The sequence below is a fragment of the Drosophila guanche genome, unplaced genomic scaffold (assembly GCF_900245975.1).
Source record: "Drosophila guanche unplaced genomic scaffold, DGUA_6, whole genome shotgun sequence".
NCBI classification, from domain to species: Eukaryota; Metazoa; Arthropoda; class Insecta; order Diptera; family Drosophilidae; genus Drosophila; species Drosophila guanche.
The window spans coordinates 1,929,846-1,951,866 of record NW_022995755.1 but is presented as its reverse complement, the minus strand read 5'-3'; the positions used below and the strand labels follow the sequence as shown (position 1 = coordinate 1,951,866).

Sequence of the window (22,021 nt, the reverse complement as noted above, 5' to 3'; positions counted from 1 at the left end):
TCAAGTTTCCAACAAAAGATAAATATGAAGTATTCTAAATCGTTGCCATGCCAGGCAGGCAGGCAGGCAGGCTCGTCCTGCACCACCCACCGCGAGCACTCTGTGCCATTTACTCATTTAACTGACAGTTAAAATTACAAACGCTTATCATGTACCAGAATCATATCATACGGAATAATTTATTATGCCCAACGCTTAATGTAATTCCCGAGCAGCGAAATTTTCGCTTCACATGCCAAGCGACGAAAGTGCGGATGAGTCTGAGGGAGTACGAGAGTCGCGTGGCGGTGTGGTGGGGTGAGGTTGGGCTTCGTGGTTCGGGTTTCGTGGGTGGTGGCTGAGGCTGTGGCTGAGGTGGGGACTGGCAATCGAGGGGGGGAGCAGAGCGCGCGTCTGTGTGCTGGTTAACTGACTGGTTTTGTCTTTGAGATAGATGGGGATAAAGTGCGCAACATACAAATGAATGTGTGTGCGCACACACACACACACATGCGTACACCCCATGGACACACCCACACACACACACACACACACACATATGTGCATAGTTTTATTTGCTCAGCTTGCCTTCCATTCATTTGAAATGTTCGCGTAATAGACATCCCCTGCATAAGTATAAGGATGCGGATGTGTGTCCTGTGTGTGTGTGTGTGTGTGTGTGTGTGCTGGTTTATGCTCTGCACCCCGAGGTTAATTAAGATTTTGCCATGCATTTGTTTGAGCAAAAATGGTATTTGTGCTTCGAAGAAGTGCCTGATCCATCCGATTCAGCGAAATGAAAAAGTTTTATTAGTTGTAATCCCTAATTAAATTAAAATTGTACGTTTGTAATTAAATGCGGGCCAAAATGCGTGCTATATGTGTGATGAATGTTGAATGAGATTATTACAGGCTTTTACTTGGTTTGCAGGGAGTGTCTTTGGCAGAATCCATTAATCATTTTGGATGAGATGCCTCCCCAAACGACTCAAAGGTGCAGGATCTTAGCCACATTTATGGCCATTACACAAGTTTATGTGTTAAGTGGGATAATTGGATTCTCTGGCGGCTATCAATACGGGAGTGACTGTATTGCATCAAAATGTATATAAAAAAATCGAAATTATTGGCACATACACATAGCTTTTTAATGCCCTTAATTCATTCATTATCTGCCTGTTAGTTTCATTAAAATTCTGAAGCATTTTCACTTCGCATTGAGGCATAAATAATTTATGATTAATTCACTTTTTGCACACACTCAATGGCATTTATTCGTTTAAATGGCAATGGGACTAGTTAAAATATTCTTTAAATTTAAATATAAATAGTAGCTGGGATTAGCCCATAATTACACTGCCTTTCGATTGTACACGTCCACTGCCAGCGCACTGCCACACGCAAAGAGTTCCAGTTGGACCAGCTGGAGCGGCTTCAGCTGATGTTTCTTCAGCCAGTCCCAAGGTACAGCACCTTAGAGCCACTCTTCAGGTATAGCTCAGGCAGTCCGCTCATGACAGCGGCGGCCAGAGTGGAATGGTAGGGAGACCAGCTGCGAAATTCGCACGACTCTCCGCGCAAATCTGCACGGAACCGTTGCTCCTCTTCGTAGTCGGCTGCGACCCCTCCAGTGGCCATGTTCGGAGTGAGCAGCTGTATGGAATCGTCCATGTTGCGTGATAGGAATACTCCGCTATGACGACGCCGCTCCACGACTATTGCAGCGACGACGCTCTTAGGAATCTTCTCTGTGCACTCAGAAACCGTCTCGCTCTTGGCTTTTGTTTGATGCTGCTCCGGAGGCTTCTTAGTTGTTGTGGAGTTTGCGGACTTGTTCACCACGGATCCGTTGCCCACCCTTATTCTCTTTTTTCTGCTGAGTGAAATTTGTAGGCATTAGTGTGGTGAATGATTCTTTGATGAATTGATTTTTTAGTTTTCAACCAGTTGTTTACCAGCTTTCAGTATTGACTGGGATCTGACTAGTTTTCTAGAACATTAATTTAATTATTGGAAGGCATGGAAACAAAAATTATTTAAGCAATCATAAACTACAGCCTAACATGATTCTTTATTTGCCAATACTCACTGTACTTACAAATTAGTTCTCGCACATGACTACTCGCGATCCGCGGCTGTTCTTTCGTCTCCTTATCCCACCGTCTTCGCGCCTCTCTCGCGCTCTAGCTAAGCAGCGGGCCAGTGCTGCTCTCGTGCGCAGCATAGCAGCAGCCGCTACCTGCTCCAAAGCTCTCTTTCGATCGCCTTGTCTCGCTCTCTTCTGCATAGGGCACTGGCAATTCGCAAGCACGGGCTTTTGCTTGCAAAATCAATTGCAAACCCAACGGTTTTTTCACAAAGCTGCATTGCAAAAGCACAATAGCTGAACTGCTTTGATGATTATTCGCCAATGAGTTGAATCATTTGCAGTTAATAATTCAAATAACAAAATTGCACATTAGGCGTGCAAAATAATTTATTATTATTATTATGATATTATGGCATGCGAATAATAATTAAGTGGAGTCGCTGGCCATGAACCGCGTAGAGCATATTATTTTCTCTCTCTCTCTCTCTCTCTCTCTCTTCGCAGTGGGGAATGGTCCGTTGGGATCCAGTCGATTCGCCAAGTAAATGTATCCTCAAATGCTGCACATAATTTAACAAAGTGAATTGTACCGCAGCATCCAGTGGCAGCAGCGGCACCAGCAACAACATCTGTGGCAATGGCAATAATAATAGCTGGGGAACAACAACAGAAACATTTCGACTTCATTTTGTTGTGGTTTTCTTTTGTACATAAAACTTTTTCGGGCACTACAATTTTTAATGCACTCTCTGACATTGCCCCGGCCTGAGAGTAGGCGGTGGTCGGGTCGCTGGAGGGGGCTGGGCAGGACAGGGCCGAGGAGAACAAGCAAATGAAACTCAAGTGCATGTAGCACGGGCCTGGCCAAGTGGCACAGAGAAACTAACAGTGAAAAAATGTACTAGCAGCAGCAGCAGCAAAACAAAAAGGAAAAAAGGAAAAACGAAACAAAAATAATACGCCAGCGAATGGAATAAAACAGGGGAAAGAAAAGCAAAGCAACGAAAGAAAACAATAATAATACACAAGGGGCGAACTATGGCAGGGGGGCATGGAGGGACGTGGAGGGACATGGGGCCAACTCAAATTTTTAATAAACTTGCCGCGGCGGCTTCTGGGCTTATTTTTTGTTGTTTGGCTGCCGCTGCATACTTTTGGGCGCAGCGACAATCGCGGCCATTGTGGCAGTCTACAGTCCGCTTCATTGTTGCCTCTTGCCTCTCTTATTTACGAGTATTTGCCTAGGAATGTGGCAAGCGTCTACGTCTAGGGGCGGCTTGCCAAGTGCCTGCCTATAAAGGCAGCCTTCCCCAGTGCTCTCCCCAGCCGCAGCTCCAGTCCATCCGTATAATGAGGCACCAAGCCAGACGACGGCAGTTCATGAAAAATCAAGAGCCAAGAACTTTTTAGCTGCTGTCGTTTTCCCAGCCCCTGTCCCTGCTCCTATCCCTGCTTCTACCCCACGCAACAAAACTTTTGCTCAATGTAAATTTGGCCTGATCATGTTTGAAGTTTATCCACGAGTGGGGCTGAGAGAGAGAGAGAGCAGCGCAGGGTACTGTGACCACCTACACCGCACGTCTGATGCAACTCCATTAACCCGATGGGATCCGAGGATGACACTCATATGCCAGACCAACGAACACACTGAGCGAGAAGAGCAAACTACGAAAAAAAAAGATAAAAATTTAAATACATATGATAAAAGTCTTTGCATGGCAAGTGGCTTAAATTAAAAGTTATAATTTAAAGCCAAGCGCCTAAGAGGACGAAAATCAAATTATATTTGAAATTATTCTGATGTTATGCTACTCTGTGGCATGTGCTTAGATTAAATATTCAGGTCTATGTGAGTTTATGAGTAATTCTCCGACTCATTGGTGCGTGTAGAACTTCTCCCAGTGTACCGCAAGCCAGTAACGCTTAGTCTCCAGCAGCCGAGAAGATTCAGTCCCAGAGCGGCAAGGGCAGCACGTTCTGTTTGTAGGGGGGTGATGTGCTGCTTCGGCAGAGGGTGTGGGGGAGAATGCATTTTTAACATACCCCAGCGCATTTTCCGAAAATGGCAACAAACGGCGCCAAGTTTAGCAGCTGCGCGGCCTTCGGGCGCTGTAAAATGCAAAATCCAAATGCTTTGGCCATGCAGCTCCCCTGCCACGCCCCTGTCTCTGCCTCTGCTGCTGCCATGGCTGGCTTTTGGCATTACATTTTTAGCATATTTGTTGTAGTCCAAACACGTGACAAGTGTGGTTGTGTGTGCGAGTGCCATTAGTTCCTTAGTCATGCCCGGGCCATGGCAAACTCACGTGCCATGTACGTATATGCAGGTTTGGCCAAACAAAAAAAATAGAACTGGGAACCTTTACCGCAAAGGCGACAACAACGGAAATAGATGGCCCTTGGCAGAACGGGAAATGGCTGCTGCGGTCATATATTTGCCATTGCATCGGCATACTTTTGTCCACATTTTAATCAATTTTTCAGGCTGTTAAAGTGCACAACAGGCAGACAATTTACAGCTCTAAGAGCAAATAGCTATCGGACCAGTGTTCCTGACAAATGCTTAAAGCAATGCTTAAAGCGGGAGAGCGAAGAGAGAAGAGAAGAACAGTTGCAGCGACAGCTAACGGAGAGAGCGCGTGCTGCTGCACCAAAAGTTTTGTGAGCGAGAGCGAAAGAACAGTTATTTGTGTTAGGCGATGGGGAAAGAGAGTCAAAGGCAGCATATGCTACCTGAGTGCATGAAGAAACTATAAAGGAGGGCCTGTCGCCTTTTTATAGGGAAACGTAACAATGCTGTCAATAAGTGCAAGTGAAAGGGCGTGCGAAAGAGAGAAAGAGAGCAACTTTACAGTAATAAGATGCTCATACTTGCATCCCACCACAGTCGGGGGGAAATGACCTGAGGAACGCTTCCGACGACGGGCCCTCCTTTATAGTTTCATTATGCCTGAGTGCATGACAAGTGCTTAAAGCGAGATCGCGAAGGCTAAACGGAGAGAGCGCGTGCTGCTGCACCAAAAGTTTTGTGAGCGAGAGCGGAAAAACAGTTATTTATGTTAGGCGATGGGGAAAGAGAGTCATAGGCAGCTACCTGAGTGCATGACAAGTGCTTAAAGCGAGATCGGAAAAAATGAGTGAAGCGAAATCTAAACGGAGAGAGCGCGTGCTGCTGCACCGAAAGAGCTAGAGAGGAAGAACAGTTATTTATGTTAGGCAAACGCTACCAGTGCGCCTGAGAAGTGGTTAAAACGGGATCGAAAAAAAATGAGTGGAGATAGAAGAGGAGAACTGAGAGCAAAAGATGAATGTATGTATGTATTATGTATGTTAGGCGAAAGGGAGAGACAGTCATAGGCGGCAAATGCTACGACAAGAGAGCGTTCCCTTTACCTTCCATTGCCGCACATTTCCCACCATTGTTTGCGATCTCGGCTCTGGTGTCGTGGCCTAGGACAAATCTATCGGCTGGAAGGCAGCTGAAATTAAATAAATATGCTTGAATATTTGCAGTTAATGGCAATGTAAGTTTTGTGGCGAAAGAGTGCAGAATATTTTCGATAAATACTTGAATATTAAATGGGCTTAATGCGAGTAGAGCGTGGCGGCGGCCGTCACTCCAGTGGACTCGACTCGTTGAGCTCATTAAGCCCATAAGCTTTATTGATTTTTAACAAGCTCGAAATGGCTGTGCCGTCAATTTACAAAAATTAATTATTGCCAGCCGAGCAGAGTGGAAAATGCATTTGAATTGATTTGAGTTCATTTTAATATTCACCATTTTTAACATTATCTGCCCATTAAGGACAGAGATGGCTTTCCCATCGATCAGGAGTGGATGTCTGTGACATCATTATGGATTTGAAATATTGCTTTCGTGACCCCGCCGCCGAGAGCAGCGCAGCGGAGTGTGGCAGCAACATGACAGCGCCACAACAAACCACAGCACAACATTAACATCAGCCAGGCTGTCAGCAGCAAGTTGGGGCCGGGTCTTGGTGGGGGCTGGGGGCAGGAAGCATTTGTGTGGCCTTGCCACGGGCAGCATCTGCGACTCTGTGAGTGACTGATAACTGCAGCCAGTTTCCCCAGTTGAAGTCCACCCCCCCCCCCCCCCCCTGCACCGAGCACAACAAATGAAATCGATAAGAAACTAAGCGGCTTGCCGCTTGCCAACGGAATTCCATTTCTTTTTCGCTGCAGCTTAAGCGATGCATTTCCCCGGCCAAAAAGAGAGACAGACAGACAGACAGACAGACATGTGGCTAATAGGATTTCGGTGCCGCAAGAGGGATGAAAGGCGGCTTGCTGGTTATTTTTCAATTGTCTACTTGGCTGCACAAGGCCACCGCCATGGCGCAGCCCGTTAATGCAGCAGTTGAACCCTGCCACTCGCTAAGAAGCTAAGGTCGAGGCTTAAATGAAGAGCGCGACCAAATTTCAAAGGGATATTCGTGACAAACAGGTTAAGGCAAGGAATTTGTTGGTCAGATTGCAATAAAATGGGCGAATTGAAGCTCTGGGTATATAAAGTAAGGCTCATAGCTGCAGTGGTCTCCAGAAACAAGTTATAACGGAATAAATAGATTTCAGTTTTAGTTTTCTTTTAGATTTGCTCGTGCAATGTTAATCATAACATAACATCAAACAGTTAACATACCCTGTTAGCATAGCAGACTGTAAACAAACTCGCTCGCAACATTTGCTGTTACCGCTCAACACAGTCTGCTAAGAACTCTCCACACTGTTACGTTAACAGCTGTAAGCGCCAACAGCGGCTACAAAGCTACAAAGCGAACCATAAATGGAGCAAAGAGAGCGCTCACAGCAGAAGGCGCGCCCAGGCCATTCGGCTGCACTTGGGGATGAACGAACGGAAACGAAGTTGGAGCCGCTCCAGCATCCTACAGCGAGACGGCGGCACTCCGCCGGCAACGGTCTGCCAACCATGTCCATGGCATCAAAGAGTTGCCACTCTACGCAGCGGCGCGGTGCAGAGCGGTACAAAACGGAGCTATTCGGTGCGGATTTCTAAGCGATAACAAAACAACAACAAAACGAAGCAAAAAAGCGTCAAAAAACTGTCCACCAAATGGTAGTTAAATAGAGCTATAAACAGCTAATGTGTGTGTGTGTGTGTGTGTGTGTGCTTTAGAAATTATGCATTTATGCAAATCGAACAGCAATAGCAACAGCAACCACAGCAACTGACTGTTGCTGATGCACAAAGCTCATAAATATTTCAAGAGCCAAGAGCAGAGGCTGTGACCTGTGTGTGGGGGTGTAGGTACTAGATGGGGTGTGGGGTGTGTGTGTGTGTGTGTGTCATTTAAGCCAGTCAATGAAATGTTTGTTAATTATGTATGTGTATACATTACATTGCCATTAAGTAATTAACTCGGCTCCAAGCAGAGCTGTTTAAGTCGCTCCTTGTGCAGCCTCTCTCTCTCTCTCTCTCTCTGTGTGTGTGTGTGTGTGTCTCCGTCTGCCTCTATGGCTGTGGGAGTGTGTGCTTGACATTGTCTCCTTTGATTGGAAACATGTTGCGTGTACGGTACAACAAATTGAGAGCAAATTGATATGAGCCAACAAATGAAAGGGCAAAATGCAATTGCCAACTGACAGTGGCAGTGGCTGTGGAATTGGAATTGGAATTGCAATTGGAACTCGATATTGGCAGCACAAGTGGAAATGTCGATATTGCCATTAATTTGATATTTTCATTATAATTGCAAGACATTCGAGAGATTTGCTGCGCCTACGGGCCAGTCTAGTAGCAAAAAGCAAAACTCTGTCATTGAGACATTCAATTGGCTGTCCCACAGAGAGCATTATTCCTCTGCATTTGATTTGATTTCGTTCTTGTTATCTGTCATACAATAGCATTTTTCGTTGCCTGTGCTCTGGGAAATTCATTTCAATTTGAATTGCAAATCACATTGCTCTCCACTCTAAATATTTTTATTGTCATCCCAAAAGCATATTTTGTCTCGATTTCTCTATGCACACACACACACACACACACACATGACACATGATGCAGAAATGATGATGCCAAAACTGCACTCAAATTATTCAATTAGCAGTTGCCTCGATACTCTCTCTCTCCACTCTCTTCTCCCCAATTTGTCTAAAGTTTATATCTGACATTGACACTCCAACGAGTTGATTTCTTGCTCTTCAGATTGGTCTCGACTTCGACTCTAAGACTGCTGACTGATATGATTGCCATACTTGTGTTCTACATACAAAAAAGACTTGACAGTCTCTTGTGGGAAGTATTTTGTTTGATTTTAGAACTTCGTGCCCTTCCCTTGTCAGTTACATTTTTTATAAGTAGGCAAAAGAAAGGTTTTTGATTTGCGTTTTTTGTTAGCTTTATTTTTCGATTTGCTGAGCGTTCAATTGATTTTTGGTTCTTACCTTTTGTGCCTTGTTTTCAGCTCCTTCTGACTTCAATCCCCAACTAATTTTCAATCCATTTCTGCCTCAAGCCCAACTAAAAATGTGTAAAATTCAAAGATTTTTACCTCGAACAAATAACAAAATTCTAACAATGTTTACGCAGCAAAACTCTGGTAATCTGTCAGCTATTATTTGTATTCTGTTTTCAATGACCCATTTGGATTACATTTATGCAAAGTTACCTGGCACATTGATTTGAACTTGGCCAAATAATCAAATATTTAAGCCATTCACTTGTGTTTACTCGTTCCTTCCTGCCGTTCGTCCGTGAAGGCTTCCTTCCTTCCTTCCTTCCTTCCGCCCATTCCCTTCAATTGTAAATTCTACGGCCTCGAGCGAACGGATATTTTTAGGAGCTAACATCCGTTTATGCTTCATGCCCCATGGATCGTCTGTCTGTTATTAAAAATAAAGTGCCGCTTGCGCGGCAAAAACTTTTCCACGGTAATTTTAATAAACGCGTCAATGAAACCAAAACAATGACGACAGCAACATTAACAAGGAGCAAAACTCCGGAAAGGGGCTGGAGCGAGGGTGGAGGGTGATGAAAAAGAAGCCACAATTTGATTAGAGCATTAAAGGACTTTGTGCCACAGAAGCCCGCAGCGCCCTGACCTCGGACTCGGACTCGGACTCGGACGGTGTCTGGGCCTGAACCTGAGACTGGCTTTTGGATGGAGAGGCGGACGACAAAGTTGTCTGTTACCAATTTTTTGTGTATTATTTTTGGGGATTTTTCGGGAAACTGTCAACGTTTAAATAACGCTGACAATGACAATAAACAAATGCAGTGGCCAAACAGAAGTGGACAAAAAAATAAAAACAAGAAGAAAGTTTCATAAAAAAAGAACCGACCCCGACCCCGACCCCGAGACCGAAACCGAAACTTTTTAAAAGTCAGACACGAGCAGGGAAGAGCGAAAGAGAGAGCGGTAGAGAGGGGAGATGAATGTTCTTTGACGCCAAAAAAGTTTTCAAATTTAATAACCTTAAAACAAAAAACAGCAGACAACAAAAAAAAAACCTCCGCTTTCTTTTTGTGTAACAAGAATTCTCCATTTATTTTTCTAGCTCATTGGCCGCTGACCTGTCAATGGCGTTTATCGATATCGCAACTATATAGACATAGACATAGATATAGATCTATATATATGTAGATGTATGGCTGGACGGGCGACTGCCTGTGTAATCATGAGCTAGTCGCGTTGGCGTGCAAAAAAGTTGGCTACACAAAGTTTTGGACTAATAGAAAATATGGCCGGCCATTGAGTGTGGCCAAAGGGCAAAAGTTTCCAGCAGAGAGCCAGGAATTTTTAAAGGCGACCAGCCCCACAATGGACTATGGCCGGTGGCTGCTGCAGCTGAGCGTCCACATGCTGCTGGGTAAGTTCCAAGTCAAAGCTGCGGTTAAAGCCATGTCTGGCAGGGGTCCGGGCAGCCCTGCCCGAGCCGGTTATAATAACGAAAATATTTGAAACTTTTCATTTTATTGCCTTTTGCTTTTAATCCTTTTGCAAGCCCCAGCACCAGCACCAGCACCAGCAGCAGCACCAGCACCAGCCCTTTTTTTACGACACAGTCCACGGTGTTGGCAACTTTGTGGCTGCACACACACACACAGACAGGCAGCACGATGGAAAGTCATTTAGGCATTTCCGTTTCCGCTCGTCGCCATTGTGCATCGTGTGACCCGAACTTGGAACTCGAAATTAGCATAGCAATAAATGTGTTTGTCCCGCCACCGACCCAAAGGCAGAACCAACCTGATCTGACCCGACCCCGACACGAGCTGCGACCCACAGCCGACCTTAACCACATCAATTTATGTTAATTTTATGCCCCCGAAATTGTTTTTTAAATACACTTTTAATTATGGCCCAATGAAGGGCACAGTGAACCGAAACGAGCCGAACTTCGAGGCAACGAAATAAAAATAATAATTTCAATTAGCTTTTATGCGTCTGCCACAGATAAGCCGAGAGCGTGGCCTCTCCCAGCTGCCACTTCGAGAGTTTTTTTTATGTGTCTGTTGATCCTGAAGGATGACAACATTCAAAGGAAATGGCTTGCCATCGATCTCATCACTTTTTGGCATAAATTATTATGCAAAAAGGCGAACAAATTGTGTAAATAGAGCCGTGACCTCGTTTCACTTATATTTATGTATCGATTGGGTTTGCCATTAAGTGTTCTATGATCTATGCGAAATTGTATTCATCACGAGGGGAAAACTGTGTCAACAGACCGTTGCAGTCGCTTTTTATGCCATGTGCATTGTTTGAGCAGTGAAATTCTTCTCCTCTGCGCTGGCAAGGACAAGGACAAATGCCACGACAGTCGCCCGGAAAATTTGCATAAACCGAACATAAATGCGACAATTTCAATGCGGAGAGTACGCCTTAAAGGATAAAGCAGCAGCAGGCAAAACTGTGTGGATAGAATAAAGTGTCTCTCTTGGTATATTTTATTTGCACTTTGCTAAAATTTATAGACGCTCGCAAAATTCACTGCAAACACAGAGCTCGGGCTGAGGCCATTGCCTGCTATAAAGAAAATAAATATTTGCCGAGGCAGAGGCACTCGCTCATCCCGCCTTCCAGTGCCATAAAGTTTATTTAAACAAATTGCCGATTTTACAAGTGTCTTCAATTTTCGTAAGTGTGCGTTATGAGCCCGGGACGAGGCTGCTCCCCTTTGGGAGAAAACTATGGCAAAAGACTTTCAACTGTCATGGGCCAGAAACTGACACTAATGTGATGTCGGGCAGACAAAGCCTCTTCTCTTGCCAAAATCCAAGCCGCAAGTCGAACTCCAAGTCCAAGTCAAAGTCTGAGCCAAATCAACTTTAAACTTTCACGCTTTCACGTTTGCATAGCTGCCGATCCAGCTTCAGCTGCAAGCCAAATGGGATTTAAACTACAAAAAAAAAAAAAAACATCAAACCAGAAAACAACAAAAGCTCCGTCCGCAGCAGCTAAGGAATCTCAGCATAGTAGCTGTCCGTGGCAACGCTTTTTGCTGCTGCTGCTGCTGCTACTGCTGCTGCTGCCTCGCCCTGTCCCACTTGCCCTGCTCGTGTTGCTCGTTTAGATGGTGGATTTTTTGTTGTTGCTGCTGCTGCTGGCTGAGATTAGCATCTTTATTTGTGTTTGTTTGCCGCAGCGCATCCAACGCAACTTGCCTGCCTCCTCCTCCGCAACGACCAAACTAAAACAAACTCCAATCCCAGCTATCCAGCTATCCAGCTATCCAGCTACCCAGCTTCGGCATCAGCCATGGCCAAACCCCAAACCCAATCCAAACAAACACTGCCATCCACTTGAAGTCTTCTACTTGTCGTTGTCGTTGTCGTTGGCCCCGCATTTGTATGCAAATTATAGACGCCTGGCCCTGGCCTTCTCTTCTCTCTTCCCACTGCTGCCGCTGCCGCTGCTGCTGCTGCTGCTGCTTTCATTTTCCTTCCTCGTTTGGGGGCCAGTGCAGATTTGTCTCTGTTCAAGCGTTTATCGTCGCCTGAAAATGTTTAAAGCGGATTTGCGCTGTAGCCTTATATATATGTAGATGGAGATGTAGCTGTGTAGTATGGGCAAAAATAATGTTGTCCCGCTTATGGCGAACTACTGAAAAGTCAGGAAAAAGTCAGAAAGGCAGAAAGAGGCAGAAGCTGATTACAAATCCAGGGCCATCGTTGTGGTAGAGATTACTACACTCATGATATTAAGTTTAGTGCCAGCAAAAACCAGAGGAAATTTCTGCAAATAAGTCACGGAAGGAGCTTGACAAAACAAACTAACTGTGTGTGTAATTTCTCACAGACATTCCCAATGCAAAAGGGTCTGTAAAGCTTCGAACAAAAGCTCATTCTCAAACAGCAAACGATCGCTGCTTTTAGTTCAGAGGACGGCAGCGTCGCAAGCTCTGCTCTGTGCATAGCAAAAGATCTCGGGCAGCGCTAAAGCTTCGTGTGGCTTCATGCACAGGGAACAGCCGCAGCGGCAGCGAAACAGCTGCTGCGCGCATCGGCAGAGAAGCAGGCAGAGTTTTCGTTTTCTTTTGTGTTTTCTGTGCATGCAAACGCACTAAAGCACCTTAAAGTAACTGCATGCCGGCCTTTGTTTTGAGTTATGGGAGTTAAGTTCGCGGTATTCTAATACACAAAAATATTCTAGGAATTGGTACATTTTCTGAGAATCTTTTAACTTTAGAGTCTAAAGTTTATACTTATTGAACAGCTTTGCTGCTTGACTTTCATTAGAGCTGGCATAGATGTCGACTTTGTTGGTGCGGCGTATCCAGGGGGTTTCGTGCACAGACCACAAGCGAACAGCTGCGACAGAGGCAGACGAGCAAGACGAAAGAGACGGAGAGACAGCTAGACGCAGGGACAGAGAGAGACATTGGAACAGCGAACGACTGAGACCGAGAGACAAATGGACGGCGGGACACAGGGACAGAGAGGTATTGGAACAGCGAGAAGAGAGAGAAACTGCAGCCGCTGCCACAACAAATTGATGTGTTGCCGTCGCTGTCTCTGTCTTTGGTTCTATTTCAGTGTCTCTTTCTGTTTCTGTCCCCTGCTCCAGACGCTGTCTACGTCTCCGGTTGTGGCTCTGTCTCTGTCTCTGTCTCCGTCTCTGGTTCTGGTTGTTAGGCAGCAAAGTTCAACCAAGTGCGTTGATTGCCGTGCAAAAAAAGTTTCGTTTGTCTGTATTTGATGTACTTATTTTTATTATTTACATATACACGCCAAGACAAGCCGTGTTTGCACAGAAACACACACAGACAGACAGACAGACAGACAGACAGACAGACACCTACTGTCGTTGAGTGTTGGAGAGCCGCAGCCGTAGGACGTGCCTTTGGCCGCGCAGGTAAAGTTTTCCATTTGCTTTTCCTCTGAACTGAACTGAACTGAACTGCTGGCAAAGCCTGTCATTAAGCTGCGGTTTGCCGCTGCCATTTGCAAATGTGTGTTTCCATTGTCATCCTTGTTGCTGCTGCTACTTTCGTTGTTCGTCTGCTGCTTTGACATGCTCCAAAGGACCCATGTCAGGATCAGAATCGGAATCTGGCTGCAATCGCAGCGACCGCCAGGCACTTTTGTCTGTTTGTCTAGGGAAAGTTGAAACAAGTTTTCGTCTGCTCTTCGGTCTCCTCTGCCGCTGACAAATCCCCGATGTTGCTGCAATCAAGATTTTCTGGAAAATAAATACGAGTACTCCACTAAGCCTTGCCTTTGGCTTTGCCTTTGCCTTTGGCAAATCGCAACTTTCGACATCCTCGCAAGTTATTTCAACTGTAAACGGCGACAAATTAAATTCACGAGTGCTTGCTGCAGTGTTGCAACTGTTGCTGCCACAGTTGCTGTTACCTAATGCGATTTGCTCAAATTATGCACAAGTTGTCGTTTTCGGCATTCACTTTCCTCGCTTATCATGCAGCAGTCGGCAGTCTGCAGTTGCTGCAACTTCAACTTCCAAACTGCTGCAAGGCGACTGTGCGCGGATTATGGAAATTTCCCAACAGCGGAAAGCAGCAACAACACACACGCCTAACCGCCACCGCAGTAACAGCCAGCAACCCATTGCAGCTAATGATATTAACCATTTCTTTTTTTTTTTTCTGGCATTTTCCCACACTTTTTTTCACCCGCTCTCGCTTCGTCTGTGTTGCACTTAAATACGTTCCGCAAATTGTAAAAACCAGCACGCGGTTTGTTCTGTTTTTGTGTGCTTTTCATTTTTGTGTTGGTGCTGCAACGTTTGGCTGGCCTCGCTGCCTCTGTCTCTGCCTGTCTCTGTCCTAGTGCTCAGCCTTTCTACAAGTTCATTCAATTAGGAGTTGTGCCGCGCTTTGCCTTGTTCTTATTTCTCGCTGTCTTGCCGCTGTCTGCCAACTGTCTTCCTGCTTTAATATTCAACATTTGCGTCTTGTCTCGCTGATGAGTTTACAATTTACCGCTCTATTCCAAATATTTCTGTGCATAACAAAATTACACTAACAGCTTTAACAATGAGAGCAGTTTGGGAGATTCAATTGGAACAGTTTTAAGTCTTTTATTTGCAAGTAAAATAGTGGCCAAAACTGCCCAAGAACTAGTTTAAACTCAGCTTGAACTGCCAGATGGAATCCTCATTCTTCCTTGCTTTTTGTGACAACAATCGAAGCACTTTCCCACATACTTGGCACTCTCAGACTCTCCCATTCAAAGCAGCTCCCAGCCCGCACTTTTTTTTTTTGCAATCTACCAAATTATATATCTGGTTCTTTCTTTTTTATTGCCTCACAATCTCTGACATGCCATCGAGACGGGGCACCGGACTGGCTTAATGCCTCAATTTAAAGCAGACGAATGCAAAACATTTTCATTTTCCTTTTTTGTGATTTTCAGATTGTACCTTGACTTCTTTTTTTTGTTGTATGCCGTACACCATATTTTGATGGCATTTCTCATCATTTTATCTGACGTTTTTTATCTCGTTGCATGGGACCTTCGCTAACCTTCGCTGCCGCTCCACCATTTGGGCTCTCCCCTGCCAACTCTGCTTGTGGCAGTTGTGCGACGCATTCAGTGTCTACGTGTGACTGACATCAATGTGCCACAAATTGTTGATTTTCGTGATAACGTGACATTATCCTGCAGCTATGACATAAGTGGTCACACGTTAAATTCGGTTAAGTGGTACAAAAATGGCAAGGAGTTTTTTAGGTAAGTACCGCAGCATGGAAATGCCATAACGGGTGTGTAAACAGTGCGTTACATGACCATAAAGCATGTGGCATAATTTATGTTACTTTTAAATATTTTATTGCTCGAATTTGTTCTCCTCAAATCTGCTTGAATCTCAGTTAAATCTCCCATCAGCTATAAATAAAATATTAACAAGTAGCAGGCACAAATATAATTAATTACTAAGCTGATAATCATAATATGCTGTACCAAGAAATGCCAAAAAACACTAAAAAATAATTAATTAATAACTGCCAAAAAAAGTGCCCAACAATAAGTTTCATTTTTACATATTTTTTAAGCCCGTCGATGGGTTTTTTGACGCACTGTTTTTAGCACGTTATTTATGACAAAAATGTGCCAGGTCGCAGCTGTCAGTTGCATGGAAAATCCATGCCACAGGCTCTGCTGTGTGTAAGCGTATTCCACACACAAATATGTTCAGTGTCAGCGGCACTGCGGCAGCAGACTTTCTTGCAACATTAATTATTAAATAAATTAATTTGTTGTTGGCAAATTAATTTAAATGTTTGGTCGACGCTCCAAGCCCCCGCCACTCGTGGCATTTATTATTTATGCACACACATCGTTTGCAGCGAGACAAACAACAAGGAGCCCCGCAACCTGTAGCCAAAATACGATGATTAAATGGTCACTCGACCTCAAGGCGGCCACAACGACAACAAGTGGCTGAGCCATCATTCTTCCAGCAACAGTGGCAGGCTGTGTGTGGCATTCTGTAATGAAAAATCTCAAGTGAGTGCTTCGCGTTTTGCTTAATTAAAAATGAGCAGCCAGCACACACATGCGCCCACAGCATAAAGAGGAGCAAATGAACACGGAGACAGGCACAGAGATGGAGAACCTCTTGCCAGGGCACCCCCGAGGGCTAAGGTTAGGGACACGAGCGCTCAGCGAGAGACAGAGAGAGAAAGTTTTTAATTAGACAGCAGCACGTAGAACGTAAAAAGTCAACGGAAGGCAAATTGCAATTTCGACTTGCAACTCTCCCGGCCAAATGCCAATGCAAATGAAGGCAAACAGTGCCCCAACAAGGAGCAGCAAAAGTTCAGCAAAAGAAATTTCAAATATTTGCTTAAACTTTTGTGCTGCTTTTGTCAATGAAAATGAAGACAAAAAACTATTTGTCAATCATTAAATTGTTTTTTATAATTTCATAAATTTTCCATTGTGTTTGTTGCATTTTTGTTTTTTGTTGATGCATTTTTAGAGCAAAAAACTGATTCCAAAGCCCACAAATATGCACGCAAAGCGTGAAACATTTTCAGTGGAATTTAGCAGGAATTGCTGCACATGAAAACATTTCAAAAGTATTTCTCCGCTGCGTCAATCATGCCAAAAAAAAATTGGCCAACAATTGTTTAACTTTTGCGAGTGTTCGATTTGGATTTCTCTTTTGATGTTGTCCTTGGTCAGGCGCTCCCTTTTGGCATTAGTAAAATTCATTTAATGTGTGTACACAAAGAAGGCATCCCGGCACACAAATCCCCTTGTAACGAGCATGCGGCATGGGGCAGGCAGTCTCTCTTTGCCGTTTATATTGCTTATCAAATTTGTTGATTTGCTGCCGCAGTTACCGCCTAAGCCGCAAATAATGCGCAACCAGGCCTAGGACCTGCCTAGGACCACTCCCCAGCTATTAACAAGTGGCACACACACACACACACACACCAACAAAGGCGACTTATCAACACTGCAGAGCAGCGCACAAAAGTAGGCAACGCTTTGGGGGTGCTTTTTATTTATGTGCCACCCAAAGCAAAACCCACTTGATAGCTGCGCGCGTGTGTGTGTGTGTGTGTGTGCCAGTGTGTGCTTTAGTGTTGGACAAGTTTTCCACTTGAACACTTTTTCTTGCTTTTTTTACATGTTTTTTGGAGGCATTTTGTGGGATTAATGAGCATCAATACACAATACAAAACAAATTAAATGTGGAGAGAGACCCAGCCCAAGCCCGAGTCCATTTCCACATTAGACCCTCCTTTGCTGCCACATTGGCAATCAGTTAAGGTTGAGGGCATGTAAGCCACTTGTCTGCGTAGAGCAAGGATTCCCACTCGCTCGCTGTCCATTTCCTGGGCAGTTTTCGTTGATGGCTTTGAAAGCTTTTAACCCAAGCCTACGACGACACGACACGACACACATCTGTCGATTATCGGCGGCTGGGGCTGCAATTTGCGGCCACTTTGCTGTGCAGAATCTCATCCTTAAACCCTTTTTCTTATCCTGCTCTTTAGATACTCGCCACTTACGCCACCCACATACATTCCCTTCGCTGTGGATGGCGTACAGCTGATCGATGATGGCAACGAGTGCAATGAATCCTCATGTCGCGTGGAACTTAATCTACTGGGCTTCAAATCATCGGGCCTCTACAGGTGCGAAGTGTCCGGCGATGCGCCACACTTTCAGCTGACTGCACGCGATGCCAACATGAGCGTAGAGGGTGAGTCTAATGAAATGCTGTCTTAAATTAAGGACACACACAGAGAGAGTGCGGAGTGTATGTGTGGGTGGGGGAGGAGTAACTTCATCTTCTGTGGCAGTGCAACATGTAAATATTTAATGCCTCAGGCTTGCTGCTCCTTAACCATTTAGCTTGTTCTCCCATTGCCATTGCCATTGCCATTCCCGTTCCGATTCCCACGTTCCGCGCAGGCAGTGCTTTCTCTTCTTCCGCCTCTTTCTCTTGCATAAACAGAGTAAAATGTGTAATTTCCGTGATATTTTAATAGTAAACAACACGGTGGGGGGTAGTGCAGTGCAGTGCAGTGCAGGGGGGGGGGGGGGGGCCCCGTTTGCATATATGACGAGCTGGCAAAGTGGCTGCCACTGCGAGGGAAGGACCGAGGATAGTGCTGTACACGCACAGGATAAGCTGCAAGGCAACCAGGCAGGCAGGCAGCCTGGCAGGATGTGCTCGCGAAAGGAACAGCGAGCGTTCATAAAATGTAACCAAGAGATGCATGTGATTCGCATCCGCACAGTGCGCACACACACACACACACAGATACACACAGAGTCACACCCATACACACCCACTCAGCCACGACATGGACACGGACACAGCGCACAGGAACCTGCAGCTCCTCCTTCTGTATGTGTCTGTGCGGCTCTGTGATTTACGGCAGCACTTTATGCTTAAAAAGGATATCGCTAAAATGAAAAGCTCCGCCACTGCCTCCCTGCACGGTTGCAACTCCGCCAAGGGCCACCCGCTGCCTGCTGCCTGCTGCATGTGCGTGTTGCCTCCTTGCTTTCTGGTCTGCTTTATTTTATTTTCGCTTTTACTTTTCCCTACTCCACCCCCCCCCCCCCCCCCCCTGTAGGATGCAGGATGCTTCTCTGCATGTGTTTTATGATCATCTATTTTTCCGCTGATATAAAATAAATATCTTGTAGCCAGGCAGGCAGGCAGGCGGGCGGGCACTGTGCTCTGCTTCAGGCTCCACTGCTGCTAAAATATTTTTAAAAATTTATCAAAAGCAAATAGAGAAGTGGCGCAACACAAACAGCGGAGGGGGAGGAGCCAGGAACGTGCAACAAAGGTGCGCCATTTGCATGTGTAATGTGCGTTTAAAATTAGCCAAGGGAACAACTGCAATGCACTCAGCCCTGCGAAGCAATCAGATGTCTTGCATTACTTACGGCAGTAGCTGTGAGTTAAGGCACGATTTTGTGACAGTATTTAAGTGTACTTGTACTTTAAGTGGCTTGCTGATTCTACGATTCTATTTAGATACAAGTTGGGAGCTGATAACAGCTAAATCGGAACACCTTCTGGCACTGCCATCTGTGTGCAAGTTCTTCATTCTACGCCAATGGGTTCTAGAGCGTACACTTCAATGGTTCAAATAGTTCCCTGCTGCTGGTCCCTCTCCACTTCTGATGCCCCACAAAAGCCATCCATAGATGACTTAACCCGCTCTCTGTCTATAAATCCCCAATCCTTTTCACAAGCTCAGGAACGAAAGAAGCAAAAAAAAAACAGCAAAAAAGATACTTGTCAGGTCTCAAATGTTGGGCTTAGCTAGAGCTGCCGGAAAACTATAGGAATGCCAATGGATAGAGTGGATAAACAGGGTCAAAATGCTAAGCTAACTTTGAGTGTCAGCTTTCTACTCGGAGCTCCACTCTTACCCTCGAAGAACTACAGTTTTTAGCTCTAAATTCGTAATAAATTTCACAAATCTTCTCGACCTTTGCAGCTCTGCCGCAGAACAATCCACTTATCAGCAGCTTTCACTCCATGTATCGCTTCGATGACTTTGTTCAGGTGAACTGCAGCACGGATTTCTCCAGCCTCTTCACGCACATCACGTGGTACATCAATGGAGTGAAGGTAACGCGCCAGTCAACCATCCATAGCTTTGCTTTCTTATGAACCAAAATGGTAAATAGGTTTCCCTGGTGGATCTGCTGCCCAGCATAGAGACCACGATCGCTGCACACGACTACAATCTGCGGCGCGTTGTCTCGCAGCTGAACTTCTATGCCAACGAGCCGCGCTTCCACCAGGCGCAGCTGCAACAGCTGATGCTGCAACGGCAGCAGCAGCCGCAGCAGAAGCGCACCATCTCCCCGGCGCGCCTCGGCCTGGAGCTGCGCTGCGTGGCAGAGATTGATCGTTATCCGCAGCTGCAGCGTGAGGCGAGCATGAACGCGCAGCTCTTCCGCGATGACATCGATCTGAAGAACCAAAAGCTGATCAACTCGCGATCGGGTGGGTACTTCACTGCGCTTTGTGACCGCAAATGCCAGTGGCCGCTAATTAAAAATAAATATAAATATTTTTAACACACTGACAGACAGACGGACAGACGGACGGACAGACGGACATATTTGGACAATTTTCCAACGCAAATTAATAACAATTTCTCACTCTCTCTTGCTCGCTGTGTTGCAGCTGCCACACGTGGTGGAAATGGCATAAAATTGCAGCAGCTGCTGCTGCTGATGGCGTCTGCGGCTGTTGCAACCGCAGCGCGACTCTTGACGCCACTGACATTTCAATATGGCGCACGGAAGTCAACGCGCTACAAAATGGCGTCAACGTGTGTGAATCGAAGCCACTGCTGGCCGTAGAGCGGCATTGTCCTGCTGCTATTTTACGTTTTTTCGTGTTTGTTTTGAAACCATTTTCTAGCTCTAAGCAACTGAAATGCACGTGAGAATTTACAAATAAAACAAAAGCAAACCCCATGTAATTTCGATGTATAATTGTAGTAAATGTCACTGAGTAACAAAACAAGACGTTAAAAGTGTGGCAGCCAAGGACCTGGGCCTGCCGACTCCTGTAAATAGCCTCTAAGTATGCAACGTTTAATGTAAGAACACAAGGAAACAACATCAATAAACATGCAGCCAAATAAATGATTTCTCTTCCTGGCACGCCCTCCGATTTGCCACTCGCCCGACTCCCATGCATCCTTTCAGACAACCGCAAAACGTGCCGTTAAATATGTTGTTGGGTTACCAATTTTTTCTTTTGAGTTTTGCTGTTTCGTTCATTGTTTCATTTGAATTTTCTGTTTTCCTTTTTCTTCCTTTTTTTGGGTGCCGCTGGGCCACATTCATCGCCAGTGCCCTGCTCCTATCCCCTGCTGACTCGTTCGTCTCGTTTTCATTTCGTTTTTAAATCGAATTCAATGAATTCAATTGCAATTCCCCTTTGCATACGCAAGTTTGTGGCTGTGAAAATGGCAGCCGACAACAAGTGTAGCGGGCGACGTGTCGGGATGCCGCCTCCGTGTGTGGCACATTCAAGCAGCCACTACACTGCACAGCAAAGTTCAGCTGGAAGTTTGCTGTGCTTACATACATTTTACATCTTTTTATGTACAGGATTGCTGCTGAATGTTTGGGCTCTGCACTTGAGTTCGGAACACCAAAGCAGAAGTCTGTAGTTATGGGTCTAGAACTCCCAATTGATTGGCTTCAATAAAAAAGCAAAGAATTCTATTTTTTAAGCTTCATAAACGCAACTTTTTGCATGTCAAAAATCTAGGCACGAACTAGGGAGATATTTAATCTATTTAAATACCATTTCTCCTCTTCGAAATTGAAGTTTTTCTTTTGAATTTTTGTACTCCATGTGCCCAATTTCATGTTTGACAGTGTAGATAGCTCGCATTGCATATCATTTACGTCCCACCACGGGCTGAGATTGATTTCTGTTTGCCTGGGAAAAAAGAACCCAACAATGAACCCCATTTGCACCCTGGGGCAGCTCTACTTCTGGCTCATCTTATTATTCCCTTATTTCTGTTGAAGTTTTTAATTTTTGATGCACTCAACTTTTGGTGCGGCAGTCTGCGGAGTCGCTGGTCACTGAGGCGTAATGCGCATTCTGCTTGCGAGTCCTGTCTGGTTTTGAGACATTTTTTTACAGCGAGAGTTACACGCACAGAGGTATGTATGTCCATGGAGTGTTATGTTGATGATTGCGGCTGGCCAGCAGACACTGTTCAAACAGTTTGGGCTTTGGTTTGGAATATTCCAGCCTCTATTAAATTCTCTGAGATGATCCTTTAGCGGAACGCTCTACGCTCTGCCATAAATCGTTGCTCAATCAAGAGTTAATTCTTCACACTAGCATTGATTGTCATTTAACCATTTTAACAGCAAATCAATGGGGAGCAGCTTATTGCTGCTTCCTGCTAGAAGACGAGCAAGACTATTAGGCGATAATTTATTTGTAATCTGCGATGTGGCCTGAGGCAGGAGGAAAGCATTTC

General features: G+C 45.2%; 2 protein-coding genes across 4 annotated transcripts; one reads left to right on the top strand and one right to left on the bottom strand.

Annotated features, from left to right (window-relative positions):
- Positions 1-1,428: 1,428 nt before the first annotated feature.
- Positions 1,429-3,273, bottom strand: LOC117589890 (rRNA 2'-O-methyltransferase fibrillarin). Its single transcript, XM_034282161.1, has 2 exons — positions 3,221-3,273; positions 1,429-1,852 (listed from the first exon to the last, which is right to left on the bottom strand). The coding sequence occupies exons 1-2, from the start codon at positions 3,271-3,273 to the stop codon at positions 1,429-1,431; spliced, it is 477 nt and encodes a 158-aa protein (XP_034138052.1).
- Positions 3,274-6,042: 2,769 nt separating this feature from the next.
- On the top strand, positions 6,043-20,466 carry LOC117589577. 3 transcript variants are annotated; one of them, XM_034281636.1, is made up of 7 exons: positions 6,043-6,049; positions 9,841-9,916; positions 15,089-15,242; positions 17,522-17,730; positions 19,493-19,626; positions 19,686-20,007; positions 20,191-20,466. In XM_034281636.1, exons 2-7 carry the CDS (start codon positions 9,868-9,870, stop codon positions 20,367-20,369), a joined length of 1,047 nt encoding a protein of 348 aa, XP_034137527.1. In that variant the 5' UTR covers positions 6,043-6,049; positions 9,841-9,867; the 3' UTR covers positions 20,370-20,466. The 3 variants fall into 3 exon arrangements, with proteins under 3 accessions (XP_034137527.1, XP_034137526.1, XP_034137524.1); XM_034281635.1 differs by lacking the exon at positions 6,043-6,049 and adding an exon at positions 6,791-7,089 and having other exon boundaries at positions 9,605-9,916; XM_034281633.1 differs by lacking the exon at positions 6,043-6,049 and adding an exon at positions 6,791-7,163 and having other exon boundaries at positions 9,605-9,916.
- Positions 20,467-22,021: the final 1,555 nt, after the last annotated feature.

Excerpts from the sequence above, each read along its gene's own strand:
- LOC117589890 (XM_034282161.1), bottom strand. The coding sequence starts at position 3,273 with ATGAAGCGGACTGTAGACTGCCACAATGGCCGCGATTGTCGCTGCGCC. Across the intron at positions 1,853-3,220 it reads GATTGTCGCTGCGCCCAAAA|AAAAAAGAGAATAAGGGTGG; the intron begins GTATGCAGCGGC and ends TTCACTCAGCAG.
- LOC117589577 (XM_034281635.1), top strand. The coding sequence starts at position 9,691 with ATGTATGGCTGGACGGGCGACTGCCTGTGTAATCATGAGCTAGTCGCG. Across the intron at positions 9,917-15,088 it reads GAGCGTCCACATGCTGCTGG|TTGTGCGACGCATTCAGTGT; the intron begins GTAAGTTCCAAG and ends TGCTTGTGGCAG. Across the intron at positions 19,627-19,685 it reads GGTACATCAATGGAGTGAAG|GTTTCCCTGGTGGATCTGCT; the intron begins GTAACGCGCCAG and ends AATGGTAAATAG.